The 17284-nt window shown below is 46.9% G+C and overlaps 1 protein-coding gene across 1 annotated transcript in view; it reads left to right on the forward strand.

Moving 5' to 3' along the window:
- The window catches only part of LOC120042515 (RNA binding protein fox-1 homolog 3-like), a gene marked incomplete at its 3' end in the record, with an annotated part of 48866 nt that extends 39389 nt beyond the window's left edge, over positions 1–9477 (forward strand). The window contains exons 3-5 of the mRNA XM_038987346.1: positions 1349–1402; positions 4419–4511; positions 9354–9477. Of these exons, the coding sequence (XP_038843274.1) occupies positions 1349–1402; positions 4419–4511; positions 9354–9477 (271 nt within the window). The remainder of the gene's footprint in view (positions 1–1348; positions 1403–4418; positions 4512–9353) is intronic.
- Positions 9478–17284: the final 7807 nt, after the last annotated feature.

A 17284-nucleotide genomic window follows, 5' to 3' on the forward strand; every position in this document is an offset into this window, starting at 1 on the left:
GTTAGAGTTGGGTTTAGAGTTGGGTTAGGTTAGAGTTGGGTTAGAGTTAGAGTATCAGCTGGGACACCCCCAGTCTTAGTGAGCTGACTGGAAAAGTGCGTGGCCAAGACCCCCGTCTCTGATGAGGTATTGAGCCAATCAGGGCCATTAGAAGTGTGATCAGATAACGGCCTATAGGATCCGCTCGGTAACCACCCAGCGATAAGGCGAGATGATGACCAATATGACAGCTAATTACGACCGTGGTATTCATCACCGCAGATAATAAACAAATGTATGGTTTATCATTAGCCTTGATGGGCATTCCCTCCATTCTTCCACTCCTCCACTCCTTCTTTCCCATTGCCTCTCTCTCTTTTTTTAATTGGTAAAGGGTTCTTGTCGCAGATAAAAACAGGTTTCTATAGGTTTTTATCAGGAGGGGAGAGAGAGAGAGAGAGAGAGAGAGAGAGAGAGAGAGAGAGAGAGAGAGAGAGAGAGAGAGAGAGAGAGAGAGAGAGAGAGAGAGAGAGAGAGAGAGAGAGAGAGAGAGAGAGAGAGAGAGAGAGAGAGAGAGAGAGAGAGAGAGAGAGAGAGAGAGAGAGAGAGAGAGAGAGAGAGAGAGAGAGAGAGAGAGAGAGAGAGAGAGAGAGAGAGAGAGAGAGAGAGAGAGAGAGAGAGAGAGAGAGAGAGAGAGAGAGAGAGAGAGAGAGAGAGAGAGAGAGACAGACAGACAGACAGACAGACAGACAGACAGACAGACAGACAGACAGACAGACAGACAGACAGACAGACAGACAGACAGACAGACAGACAGACAGACAGACAGACAGACAGACAGACAGACAGACAGACAGACAGACAGACAGACAGACAGACAGACAGACAGACAGACAGACAGACAGACAGACAGACAGACAGACAGACAGACAGACAGACAGACAGACAGACAGACGAGAGGTTGAAGGACGACTGGTGCTGAGAGCTTTTCTATAGTATGCAGATGTACACATTAACACTATAGCTCACATTTCAGCGCCTTTCCAGCCAGAACGTCGAATGAGTGTCTTTTTTATTACGAGAGACAGAGGGAAAGAAACACAGCGTTTAAAAGTGAATGGCTATTTAATTATTCTCATTGTTAGCAGAGGAGAGCAGTTTGTTCATTCAGAGGGATGGATGTTTTGAGGTGTATAGTGCTGTTAGCCTTTGGGTTCACTGTGAAAGGGATTCCATTTTGGAGTGTGCCAAACAATTGGTCAAAACTCCTGCCAAATGTGGCATGTTCTAATTATTTTCCCTTCTCTTTCTTTCTCCTATTTCTCTCCTCTACCCCTTTCTCTCCCTTTCTCAATTTCTCTCTCTGCAGCAATTTGGGAAGATTTTAGATGTGGAGATCATTTTTAACGAGCGAGGCTCCAAGGTAAGTGTGCCGCAACTAGTGTCACTTCTCTCTCTCTCTCTCTCTCTCTACTCTACCTTTCACTCCATCTCTCTCGCTCTCCTCTCTCTCTCTCTCTCTCTCTCGCTCTCTCTCTACTCTACCTTTCACTCCCTCTCTCTCTCTCTCTCTCTCTCTCTCTCTCTCTCTCTCTCTCTCTACTCTACCTTTCACTCTCTCTCTCTCTCTCTCTCTCTCTCTCTCTCTCTCTCTCTCTCTCTCTCTCTCTCTCTCTCTCTCTCTCTCTCTCTCTCTCTCTCTCTCTCTCTCTTTCTCCCTCTTTCTCTCTCCACATCCATCTCTCCACAGGTCCCTACCTCCTCAGTGTAATAATTACTAGCCTGTCTCTGGCTCATCTGCCTCCAGGCCATGCTCCCTAATGCACCTGCATGCCATACATTGTGACATACTGTGCAGTACCACACTGAAACTGGTTTCTGACTCACGGTCCATGGTACAGCAGTACTCACATCTCACCTCCTTACCTCTCCATGGTACAGAGAGAGAGAGAGAGAGAGAGAGAGAGAGAGAGAGAGAGAGAGAGAGAGAGACAGAGAGAGAGAGCGAGCGAGAGACAGAGATGGAGAGAGAGAGACAGAGAGCGAGACAGATAGAGAGAGATGTACTTTGTTGTATTTTCCCTTAAAGGGCAGGCTTGTTATTTGCATCAAGCAGTAAAGTCTATAGGATCCCTAATATGCATACGATCACGCCGCGGTGAGAAACGTCTGTATACTATGTCCGGGGTCTTAGTAACACAGGATGTATAGTGTGTCCAGGGCCTTAGTAACACAGGATGTATAGGGTGTCCAGGGCCTTAGTAACACAGGATGTATAGGGTGTCCAGGGTCTTAGTAACATAGGATGTATAGGGTGTCCAGGGTCTTAGTAACACAGGATGTATAGGGTGTCCAGGGCCTTAGTAACACAGGATGTATAGGGTGTCCAGGGTCTTAGTAACACAGGATGTATAGGGTGTCCAGGACCTTAGTAACACAGGATGTATAGGGTGTCCAGGGCCTTAGTAACACAGGATGTATAGGGTGTCCAGGGCCTTAGTAACACAGGATGTATAGGGTGTCCATGACCTTAGTAACACAGGATGTATAGGGTGTCCAGGGCCTTAGTAACACAGGATGTATAGGGTGTCCAGGACCTTAGTAACACAGGATGTATAGGGTGTCCAGGGTCTTAGTAACACAGGATGTATAGGGTGTCCAGGACCTTAGTAACACAGGATGTATAGGGTGTCCAGGACCTTAGTAACACAGGATGTATAGGGTGTCCAGGGTCTTAGTAACACAGGATGTATAGTGTGTCCAGGACCTTAGTAACACAGGATGTATAGGGTGTCCAGGACCTTAGTAACACAGGATGTATAGGGTGTCCAGGACCTTAGTAACACAGGATGTATAGGGTGTCCAGGGCCTTAGTAACACAGGATGTATAGGGTGTCCAGGACCTTAGTAACACAGGATGTATAGGGTGTCCAGGGTCTTAGTAACACAGGATGTATAGGGTGTCCAGGACCTTAGTAACACAGGATGTATAGGGTGTCCAGGCCGGGTCCCAAAATGGCACACTATTCCCTCGATAGCACGCTACTGACCAGTGCCCATATAGGTAATAGGATACACACAATGTCTAAAGGATTGTGAGGACTGGAGGCTTGTCTTGTCCAACATGCTGTTTACCAGCCACATCTTATGGCTTCCCACACAGACCCAGTTAATTGATCTATCTTTCCCAACATGTTGTTTACCAGCCACATCTTATGGCTTCCCACACAGACCCAGTTAATTGATCTATCTTGTCCCAACATGCTGTTTACCAGCCACATCTAATGGCTTCCCACACAGACCCAGTTAATTGATCTATCTTGTCCAACATGCTGTTTACCAGCCACATCTTATGGCTTCCCACACAGACCCAGTTAATTGATCTATCTTTCCCAACATGCTGTTTACCAGCCACATCTTATGGCTTCCCACACAGACCCAGTTAATTGATCTATCTTGTCCAACATGCTGTTTACCAGCCACATCTTATGGCTTCCCACACAGACCCAGTTAATTGATCTATCTTTCCCAACATGCTGTTTACCAGCCACATCTTATGGCTTCCCACACAGACCCAGTTAATTGATCTATCTTTCCCAACATGCTGTTTACCAGCCACATCTTATGGCTTCCCACACAGACCCAGTTAATTGATCTATCTTGTCCAACATGCTGTTTACCAGCAGACATATCTAACCGGCTGAAATCGATGTTCGCTCTCCCACGGAAATCTAGTTAGCATAATAAAAAAATCCCCATAAAGATCTGTCAGTTTAAGCTAGAGATAGAGAGATAGAGTGTTTGTCAGACCTTCTCACAAAACCCTTTATGACTATTATGACCCTTCTATGGAAAGATGAGACTCCCAAGAACACGAGCTCTGTTTTGCTCTCCGACCCACACAAGTGTATCGAGACTCGTCTGAAGTCGGTACGGCCGATCTGCCAACTTCCGTCTATAGCATCCAAACAGTTTGGGAGACACACAAATATGACTCCCTTGTGTAAAGATGAGACTCGCACAAACACGTCCATTTTGCTCTAGGACACACAGTGGAGAGTATCAGGTTGTGCTTGTGAATTCAGTGTTTAGTTATCCTTCTCCTTTCCAGCTCAACTCTGACTGTGTGTTTTTTGAGTTTCACTAAACCTGCTCACATTTCTCTTTCGTCTGCTGAATATGTCCCTCGCTCTCCCTGATGCTTATCTTCTACTGTGTGTTTTCTCTCTCCTCTTTCCCTTTCTCTATTATTTCATTCCCATTATTCTTACGGTTTCCCTGCTCTCTCTCTCTCTCTCTCTCTCTCTCTCTCTCTCTCTCTCTCTCTCTCTCTCTCTCTCTCTCTCTCTCTCTCTCTCTCTCTCTCTCTCTTATTTCGTCCCCCTTTTTTTCCCCTCTCTCCTCTCTCTTCTGTTTCTCTCCGTTCCTGGTGATCCCAGGGTTTTGGGTTTGTAACATTTGAAACGAGTGCAGATGCGGACCGTGCACGTGAGAAACTAAATGGTACAATCGTAGAGGGACGCAAAATAGAGGTGCCTTCTTTCCCTCTTCTCTACTCATCCCTTCCTCCCTACCCTGTTCTCTCTCTCCCTCTGCCTGGCGATGCCTGCCTGCCATCCCCCTCTCTTCTCCTCCTCCACCATCCCTCTCTCCCTCTGCCTGATGCACCTTGATCGCTGCATGCTGAATGCTGAACTCTGAGCCGTAAGTGTGTGTATGTGTGTGTGTGTGAGTGTGTGCGAGTGCATGTGTTTATATATCTCCTCTGCATGTGTGTGTGTGTGTGTGTGTGTGTGTGTGTGTGTGTGTGTGTGTGTGTGTGTGTGTGTGTGTGTGTGTGTGTGTGTGTGTGTGTGTGTGTGTGTGTGTGTGTGTGTGTGTGTGTGTGTTTAGGGGCATGTGTATCAGTTCAGCTCAGATCAGAGTGTGTTTGATACTTAAGGAGCAGAACAGAACACTCAGTTCCAGGTTTGATCCCGACAGACTTCAGCTTGATGTATGTGCCAGTTTGAAGTCCTCACTCGTGCTTTTCTAAATACATATATACACACGCTCTTTCCGTCTCTGAATCACTTCTGTGCCCTGCCCGCAAATACATGTTTAAATTAACTCAATCGCTGGGTATCAAAGTGCTGCCAACGTTGCTTTAAATCCCACTTGTTTATCCAAAGCACCCGCGCTTCTAGCAGACATTCCAGGGCAAAAACATATAGATATATTTTCCATCTCTCTCAGGGTGTTTTCGCCATATCTGCCATTCCTCCGCCCCCATTAAGGGGAAACCTAGTCAGTTACAAAACCGAAAAGTGTCTTCCGCATTTAACCCAACCCCTCTGAATCAGAGAGGTGCAGGAGTCATTAACCCAACCCCTCTGAATCAGAGAGGTGCAGAAGTCATTTAACCAAACCCCTCTGAATCAGAGAGGTGCAGGAGTCATTTAACCAAACCCCTCTGAATCAGAGAGGTGCAGGAGTCATTTAACCCAACCCCTCTGAATCAGAGAGGTACAGGAGTCATTTAACCAAACCCCTCTGAATCAGAGAGGTGCAGGAGTCATTTAACCCAACTCCTCTGAATCAGAGAGTTGCAGGAGTCATTTAACCAAACCCCTCTGAATCAGAGAGGTGCAGGAGTCATTTAACCCAACCCCTCTGAATCAGAGAGGTGCAGGAGTCATTTAACCCAACTCCTCTGAATCAGAGAGTTCTGCCTTAATCAACGTCCACGTCATCATCACGGGGAGCAGTTGTTGTGTATTAACTGATTTGATCAAGGGCAGAACAGCAAACTATTTCCCACCTTGCTGGCCCCGGGATTCAAACCAGCAACCTTTCAGTTATTGGCCCAACAGTCTTAACCACTAGGCTACCTGCCACCCCTATTGTTAAGGTAATATACAGTTGAAGTCGGAAGTTTACATACACCTTAGGCAAACACATTTAAACGTAGTTTTTAACAATTACTGACATTTAATCCTAGTAAAAATTCCCTGTCTTAGGTCAGTTAGGATCACCACTTTATTTTAAGAATGTGAAATGTCAGAATAATAGTAGAGAGAATGATTTATTTCAGCTTTTATTTCTTTCATCACATTCCCAGTGGGTCAGAAGATTACATACCCTCAATTAGTATTTGGTAGCATTGTCTTTAAATTGTTTAACTTGGGTCAAACGTTTTAGGTAGCCTTCCACAATCTTCCTGACTGTTGTCTTGAGATGTTGCTACAATATATCCACATAATTTTCCTCCCTCATGATGCCATCTATTTTGTGAAGTCACCAGTCCCTCCTGCAGCAAAGCACCCCCACAACATGATGCTGCCACCCCCGTGCTTCACGGTTGAGATGGTGTTTTCTGCTTGCAGGTCTCCCCCTTTATCCTCCAAACATAACGATGGTCATTATGGCCAAACAGTTCTATTTTTGTTTCATCAGACCAGAGGATATTTCTCCAAAAAGAACGATCTTTGTCCCCTTGTGCAGTTGCAAACCGTAGTCTGGCTTTTTATGGCGGTTTTGGAGCAGTGGCTTCTTCTTTGCTGAGCGGCCTTTCAGGTTATGTCGATATAGGACTCGTTTTAGAGTGGATATAGATACTTTTTTACCTGTTTCCTCCAGCATCTTCACAAGGTTCTTTGCTGTTGTTCTGGGATTGATTTGCACTTTTAGCATCAAAGTACATTAATCTCTAGGAGACAGAACGCGTCTCCTTCCTGAGCGTTATGACGGCTGCGTGGTCCCATGGTGTTTATACTTGCATCCTATTGTTTGAACAGATGAACGTGTTACCTTCAGGAGTTTGGAAATTGCTCCCAAGGATGAACCAGACTTGTGAAGGTCTACAATTTTTTTCTGAGGTCTTGGCTGATTTCTTTTGATTTTCCCATGATGTCAACCAAAGAAGCACTGAGTTTGAAGGTAGGCCTTGAAATACATCCACAGGTACACCTCCAATTGAATCAAATGATGTCAATTAGCCTATCAGAAGCTTCTATAGCCATGACATACATTTCTGGAATTTTCCAAGCTGTTTAAAGGCACAGTCAACTTAGCGTATGTAAACTTCTGACCCACTGGAATTGTGATACAGTGAATTATAAGTGAAATATTCTGTATGTAAACAATTGTTGGAACAATTTCTTGTGTCATGCACAAAGTAGATGTCCTAACCGACTTGCCAAAACTATAGTTTGTTAACAAGAAATTTGTGGAGTGGTTGAAAAATGACTTTTAATGACTCCAACCTAAGTGTACGTAAACTTCCGACTTCATCTGTATGTAATATATAAATAATAGCTGGGCCCATACATCACATCAGACACAGGCTAGTGTAGTGTTAGCGTAGCCTCAAGGTATGACCTGCTGGTCTATTGGATATGAAATCCATTAGCTCTAATTAGCGGCCAAGGGAAATGCTAACACGGTGGGTTAGGAAAACATACTAAACTCAACTCGACGCTGCCAGGGGCTGGTTGATACGGAGAGCTGTTTTTCACTCAGCAACCTCAGAGGGATAGATTTAAAAAAATTACTTGAACATTTCTGTTTAGAGTGAGAGGCCCTAAGCGATTGATAGAGATGTTTGTAGAAAATGGATGCTGGCTCATTAGGTTTACAAGGACAAGGTGGTTCCCTTCACCAAGAAGATTTTAGCTTGGTTTTCTGTTCATCTGATGCTGGTGATATACAGTGTCCTCAGAAAGTGCTCACTCCTTGACTTGTTCCACTTTTTGGTGCGTTACAAGGTGGGATTAAAATGTATTTAAATGTCTTTTTTTGTTGTCAATGATCTACAGAAAATATTCCAATGTAAAAGTGTTCAACCCCCTGAGTCAATACATGTTCGAATCCCCTTTGGCAGAGATTAAAGCTGTGAGTCTCTAAGAGCTTTCAACACCTGGATTGTACAATATGTGTACATTATTCTTTTTAAAATTCTTCAAGCTCTATCAAGTTGGTTGTGGGCTGCTATTTACAAGTCTTGCCATCGATTTTCAAGCTGGTTTAAGTCAAAACTGTAACTAGGCCACTCAGGAACATTCAATGTCGTCTTGATAAGCAACTCCGGTGTAGATTTGGCCTTGTGTTTTAGGTTATTGTCCTGCTGAAAGGCGAATTCTTCTGCCAGTGTCTGTTAGAAAGCAGACTGAACCAGGTTTCCTATAGGATTTTGCTTGTGCTCAGCTCTATTCCGTTTCTTTTTACCCTAAAAAACCTTGATAGTCCTTGCCGATGACAAGCATACCCAAACATGATGCAGCCACCACCATGCTTGAAAATATGAAGAGTGGTACTGTTGTGTTGGATTTTCCCCAAACAAAACGCTTTGTATTCAGGACATTGTTAATTTTTTTGGCACATTTTTTTCAGTTTTACTTTAGTGCCTTATTGCAAACAGGATGCATGTTTTGGAATAGTTGTATTCATTTAGGTTAGTATTGTGGAACTACAATGTTGTTGATCCATCCTCAGTTTTCTCCTATCACAGCCATTAAACTCTGTAACTGTTTTAAAGTCACCATTGGCCTCATGTTGAAATCCCAGAGCTGTTTCCTTCCCCTCCGGCAACTGAGTTAGGAAAGATGCATGTATCTCTGTAGTGACTGGGAGTATTGATACACCATCCGAAGTGTAATTAATAACTTCACCATGCTCAAAGGGATATTCAATGTCTGCTTTTTTTTATTTTACCCATCTACCAGTAGGTGCCCTTCTTTGCGAGGCATTGGAAAACGTCCCTGGTCTTGTGTTTAAATCGGTGTTTGAAATTCACTGCTCGACTAAGGGGCCTTACAGATAATTGTATCTGTGGGGTACAGAGATGAGGTAGTCGAAACATAATTCTACTTTGACATTATGAGATATTGTGTGTAGGTCAATGACAAAGAATATAATCCATTTTAAATTCAGGCTGTAACACAACAAAACGTGGGAAAAGCCAATGAGTGTGAAGGCACCGTATTTCTGAAGGCACTGTATTATTCTGTATTGTTATATTATTAGGTCTTGTTTTGCTATAACTATAGTATAACTATATTATAACTATAGTATAACTATATTATAACTATAGTATAACTATGTTATAACTATAGTATAACTATAGTATAACTATAGTATAACTATATTATAAGCCTGGCAAAACTGAAGCTCCAATATGCAGGTTAGCCTCACTGGCTGAGCTGACTGTCTAGTGTGTGTGTGTGTGTGTGTGTGTGTGTGTGTGTGTGTGTGTGTGTGTGTGTGTGTGTGTGTATGTGTGTGTGTGTGTGTGTGTGTGTGTGTGTGTGTGTGTGTGTGTGTGTGTGTGTGTGTGTGTGTGTGTGTGTGCATTTGTGTGTTCTCTCTAACTGTTTAAACTCTGTATCTGAACACAGGTTAACAACGCAACAGCAAGAGTTATGACAAACAAAAAGGTGGCACACCCATACACGAATGGTAAGAGCTCCCCTTATCCTCCTCCCTCCTCCTCTCCTCTCTCTTTCATTCATCCTCTCTGGAGTGATCTCTGCTCTCATATCGTTCCCTCCTCTTCCTTCACCTCCTCCCTACTCCCTCCTCTTCCTTCACCTCCTCCCTACTCCCTCCTCTTCCTTCACCTCCTCCCTACTCCCTCCTCTTCCTTCACCTCCTCCCTACTCCCTCTTCCTTCACCTCCTCCCTACTCCCTCCTCTTCCTTCACCTCCTCCCTACTCCCTCTTCCTTCACCTCCTCCCCACTCCCTCTTCCTTCACCTCCTCCCTACTCCCTCCTCTTCCTTCACCTCCTCCCTACTCCCTCTTCCTTCACCTCCTCCCTACTCCCTCCTCTTCCTTCACCTCCTCCCTACTCCCTCCTCTTCCTTCACCTCCTCCCTACTCCCTCCTCTTCCTTCACCTCCTCCCTACTCCCTCCTCTTCCTTCACCTCCTCCCTACTCCCTCTTCCTTCACCCCCTCCCTACTCCCTCCTCTTCCTTCACCTCCTCCCTACTCCCTCTTCCTTCACCTCCTCCCTACTCCCTCTTCCTTCACCTCCTCCCTACTCCCTCCTACGCACTTCTTCTTTTTGACCGACAGGACAAGACAGGACAAGACAGGACAGGACAGGACAGGACAGGACAGGACAGGACAGGACAGACCGGACGGACGGACGGACGGACGGACAGACAGACTAGACAAACTAGACAAACTAGACAGACAGACAGACAGACAGACAGACAGACAGACAGACAGACAGACAGACAGACAGACAGACAGACAGACAGACAGACAGACAGACAGGACAGATCAGTATATTTGCTGTATTAACTGATGAAAACAGATGGTGCAGTATGTATTCAGTGACCCAGACTGTAACCCAATGATGACTGACCCATCACCAGGGTCTTGACTGCAGTTACTCAGGCTATTTTCTATTTGCTTGGTTTTGGTATTTTATTTTGGTTTTATTTGAATTCCACACTACATTCTTCATTTGAAATCATTTCTTGAGGGTTTTTGGAAACTGCCTATTCCATCTGGCCTTAACCATGGCTTCCCCCTGAGTTAGGAGATGATCAAACCTATGAAAAGAGTGTTCCTCAAGGGTTCTTCGGGAAGGGTAATGATTTTATGTGGAACCATAATGGCTCAAAGAACCCTTTGGACACTTCAATGGTTCTTATTAACAGCTTACAAAAGGGTTTCTTCTTATTTGAGTGATAATTCAAATACAGGGTGGCGGCTCATTAGAATATTTTAGGGAGTGGTTTACGCATAGCTATTTTTGTGTAACCCTGAGTAGGAGTGTCCTTCCAGTTCATCTAATCTGTTGTGTTTTGACTACAGCCAATAATGTGTCTCCTGAGAGACTCATACATGTCCTTGTGTTAATTGAGAATGGTTGATTAAATCAGTGGTGCTTATTTCTCTCCTCATAGACCCTCAGCCATGGCAGGGCTAGCACACCTGATTCAACTTGTCAATTAACACAATAATAACACTTTTTGCAATTTTAACAAATCAATAAGCTAACCACAATTTTTTTTTTAACTCTATGGTTCTTTGAAAGCATGTACAAATAACATTTGATTGAGGAACCATTCCACATAAAGAACAATAGGGTTGGAAATGTAGCAGAACCCTTCTTTGATGCTATATAGAACCTTTTATTAATGGTTCTTTGAAGACCATTACGAAAGGTATCTCTATAGCGCCATAAAGCTTATATTTAAAACCGTATGAGCATGGTTCTTTATAGAACCTTAAAAAAAAGGTTCCATATAGCCCCCTAAAAGGAACCCTTATTTGGCACTATATAGAGAAGTATTTTTTTTTGGTCTGTACAGGGTTCATCTGTTAACATAATAAGTGTAAAGAGGGAAAGGGGAATTGGTTCGAACATAAGGAGCGAAGGGAGGAGATGGAGAAAGTGTTGAGGGGATGGTAAGAGAGAGTGGAGGGAAAGGGGGAGGAAAGTGAATTTGGTGGAGAGGAGAGTGAATGGATGAGTGGATGGAGCAAATAAAAAGCCAAGGGCTCAATCTGAAAGGGCTTTCGGGTTCGTCTCTGTCTCTCTCTCTGACACACATTCATGTTGATGGAAGAGAGAGATAAATCCAGAGAGAGAGAGAAGAGAAAAAAGAGAGAGAGACACATGGAGAGGGAGAAGAGAGAGAGAGAGAGAAGAGAGAGAGAGAAGAGAGAGAGAGAAATGGAGAGAGATAAATGGAGAGAGGGAGAAGAGAGAGAGAGAGGAGAGAGAGAGAAATGGAGAGAGGGAAATGGAGAGAGAGAAATGGAGAGAGAGAAATGGAGAGAGAGGGATAAATGGAGAGAGAGAGGGAGAAGAGAGAGAGAGAATGGAGAGAGAGGGAGAAGAGAGAGAGAGAGAGGGAGAAGAGAGAGAGAGAAATGGAGAGAGAGAGAAATGGAGAAGAGAGAGAAATGGAGAGAGAGGGAGAAGAGAGATAGGGATAAATGGAGAGAGAGAGGGAGAAGAGAGAGAGAGATAAATGGAGAGAGAGGGAGAAGAGACGGAGAGATAAATGGAGAGAGAGAAGAGGCCAGTAATGAATTGGCCAGACATGTCAACACTCCTCTCTTCCTCCCCCCATCCCTCCATCAGAGAAGGGTTAGAGCAGTGCAGACAGAGAGAATGAGACCTGACTCTCCTTCCGTCACTGGACCACACCACCACACTACCTAACCAACACACTACCACACCACACCACCACACTGCCAAACCAACACACTACCACACCACCACACTACCACACCACCACACTACCAAACCAACACACTACCACACCACCACACTACCACACCAACACACCACCACACTACCACACCACCACACCACCACACTACCAAACCACCACACTACCACACCACCACACGACCAAACCACCACACCACCACACTACCACACCACCACACCACCACACCAACACACTAGCACACAACCAAACTACCACACTACCAAACTAGCACACTACCAAACTACCACACTACCAAACCAACACACTACCAAACTACCACACCACCACACCAACACACTACCAAACTACAACACCACCACACCACCACACCAACACACTACCAAACCACCACACTACCACACTACTACATTACCACACCAAGACACTACCACACCACCACACCACCACACTGCCACACTACCAAACCAACACACCACCACACTACCAAACCAACACACTACCAAACTACCAAACTACCACACCACCACACCACCACACCACCACACTACCACACCACCACACCACCAAACCACCACACCACCACACTACCACACTACCAAACCACCACACCATCACACTACCACACCACCACCACACTACCACACCACCAAACTACCACACCACCACCACATTACCACACAATCAAACTACCACACCACCACACTACCACACTACCACACTACCACACCACCACACCACCACACCACCACACCACTACACTACCACACTACCACACCACCACACTACCACACTACCACACCACCACACCACCACACTACAACACCACCACCACACTACCACACCACCACACTACCACACTACCACACCACCAAACTACCACACCACCACCACACTACCACACCACCACACCACCACACCACCACACCACCACACCACCACACTACCACAACACCACACCACCACACCACCACACTACCACACTACCACACCACCACACCACCACACCACCACACTACCACACCACAACACTACCACACTACCACACCACCACACTACCACACAATCAAACTACCACACCACCACACCACCAAACCAACACACCAACACACTACCACACTACCACACTACCACACCACCAAACTACCACACTACCACACTACCACACCACCAACACACTACCACACCACCACACTGCCACACTACCACACTACCACACTACCACACCACCAACACACTACCACACCACCACACTGCCACACTACCAAACCAACACACCACCACACTACCAAACCAACACACTACCAAACCACCACACTACCACACCACCACACCACCACAAAACCACACCAACACACCACCACACCACCACACCACCACACTACCACACCACCACACCAACACACCACCACACCACCAAACCAACACACCACCACACTAGCACACTACCAAACCACCACACCATCACACTACCACACTACCACACTGGCACACCACCACACTTCCACACTACCACACCAACACACCAACACACCAACACACCACCAAACCAACACACTACCAAACAACCACACTACCACACCCCCACACCACCACACTACAAAACCAACACACTACCACACCACCGAACTACCACACCACCAACACACTACCACACCACCACACCAACACACTACCACACCACCAAACTACCACACCACAAACACACTACCACACCACCACACTACCACACCACCACACTACCACACCACCACACTACCACACCACCAAACTACCACACCACCATCACACTACCACACCACCACACTACCACAACACCACACCACCACACTACCACACTACCACACCACCACACCACCACACCACCATACCACCACACTACCACACCACCACACTACCACACCACCAGACTACCACACCACCACTACACCACACTACCACACCACCAAACTACCACACCACCCCACCACACCACCACACTACCACACTACCACACCACCACACCACCAAACTACCACACTACCACACTACCACACCACCAACACACTACCACACCACCACACTGCCACACTACCACACTACCACACTACCAAACTACCACACTACCACACTACCACACTACCACACTACCAACACACTACCACACCACCACACTGCCACACTACCAAACCAACACACTACCAAACCACCACACTACCACACCACCACACCACCACACCACCACACCACCAAACCACCACACTACCACACCACCACACCACCACACCAACACACCACCACACCACCAAACCACCACACCACCACACTACCACACCACCACACCAACACACCACCACACTACCAAACCACCACACTACCACACCACCAAACCACCACATCACCACACCAACACACTACCAAAGTACCACACTACCACACCACCACACCAACACACTACCACACTACCAAACCAACCAACTACCACACCACCACACTACCACACCACCACACGACCAAACCACCACACCACCACACTACCACACCACCACACCACCACACCAACATACTAGCACACAACTAAACTACCACACTACCAAACTAGCACACTACCAAACTACCACACTACCAAACCAACACACTACCAAACTACCACACCACAACACCAACACACTACCAAACTACCACACCACCACACCACCACACCAACACACTACCAAACCACCACACTACCACACTACTACATTACCACACCAAGACACTACCACACCACCACACTGCCACACTACCAAACCAACACACCACCACACTACCAAACCACCACACTACCAAACAACCACACCACCACACCACCACACCACCACACCAACACACCACCACACCACCAAACCACCACACCACCACACTACCACACTACCAAACCACCACACCATCACACTACCACACTACCACACTAACACACCACCACCACACTACCACACCACCAAACTACCACACCACCACCACATTACCACACAATCAAACTACCACACCACCACACTACCACACTACCACACTACCACACCACCACACTACCACACCACCACACCACCACACCACCACACCACCACACTACCACACCACCACACCACCACACTACCACACTACCACACCACCACACCACCACACTACCAGACCACCAAACTACCACACCACCACCACACCACCACCACACCACCACAACACCACACCACCACACCACCACACTACCACACCACCACACCACCACACCACCACACTACCACACCACAACACTACCACACTACCACACCACCACACTACCACACAATCAAACTACCACACCACCACACCACCAAACCAACACACCAACACACTACCACACTACCACACTACCACACCACCAAACTACCACACTACCACACTACCACACCACCAACACACTACCACACCACCACACTGCCACACTACCACACTACCACACTACCACACCACCAACACACTACCACACCACCACACTGCCACACTACCAAACCAACACACCACCACACTACCAAACCAACACACTACCAAACCACCACACTACCACACCACCACACCACCACAAAACCACACCAACACACCACCACACCACCAAACCACCACACTACCACACCACCACACCACCACACCACCACACCACCATCACACTACCACACCACCACACTACCACAACACCACACCACCACACTACCACACTACCACACCACCACACCACCACACCACCATACCACCACACTACCACACCACCACACTACCACACCACCAGACTACCACACCACCACTACACCACACTACCACACCACCAAACTACCACACCACCCCACCACACCACCACACTACCACACTACCACACCACCACACCACCAAACTACCACACTACCACACTACCACACCACCAACACACTACCACACCACCACACTGCCACACTACCACACTACCACACTACCAAACTACCACACTACCACACTACCACACTACCACACTACCAACACACTACCACACCACCACACTGCCACACTACCAAACCAACACACTACCAAACCACCACACTACCACACCACCACACCACCACACCACCACACCACCACACCACCAAACCACCACACTACCACACCACCACACCACCACACCAACACACCACCACACCACCAAACCACCACACCACCACACTACCACACCACCACACCAACACACCACCACACTACCAAACCACCACACTACCACACCACCAAACCACCACATCACCACACCAACACACTACCAAAGTACCACACTACCACACCACCACACCAACACACTACCACACTACCAAACCAACCAACTACCACACCACCACACTACCACACCACCACACGACCAAACCACCACACCACCACACTACCACACCACCACACCACCACACCAACATACTAGCACACAACTAAACTACCACACTACCAAACTAGCACACTACCAAACTACCACACTACCAAACCAACACACTACCAAACTACCACACCACAACACCAACACACTACCAAACTACCACACCACCACACCACCACACCAACACACTACCAAACCACCACACTACCACACTACTACATTACCACACCAAGACACTACCACACCACCACACTGCCACACTACCAAACCAACACACCACCACACTACCAAACCACCACACTACCAAACAACCACACCACCACACCACCACACCACCACACCAACACACCACCACACCACCAAACCACCACACCACCACACTACCACACTACCAAACCACCACACCATCACACTACCACACTACCACACTACCACACCACCACCACACTACCACACCACCAAACTACCACACCACCACCACATTACCACACAATCAAACTACCACACCACCACACTACCACACTACCACACTACCACACCACCACACTACCACACCACCACACCACCACACCACCACACCACCACACCACCACACTACCACACCACCACACCACCACACTACCACACTACCACACCACCACACAAAGAACAAATCAATCCCAACTCCAAAAACATCCAACACACCAAATCACCACCACCACCAATACCGACAGAATCCACACACAACACACCACAACCAACTACCACAC

Source organism: Salvelinus namaycush, unplaced genomic scaffold (genome assembly GCF_016432855.1).
Source record: "Salvelinus namaycush isolate Seneca unplaced genomic scaffold, SaNama_1.0 Scaffold700, whole genome shotgun sequence".
In the NCBI taxonomy this organism is placed as follows: Eukaryota; Metazoa; Chordata; class Actinopteri; order Salmoniformes; family Salmonidae; genus Salvelinus; species Salvelinus namaycush.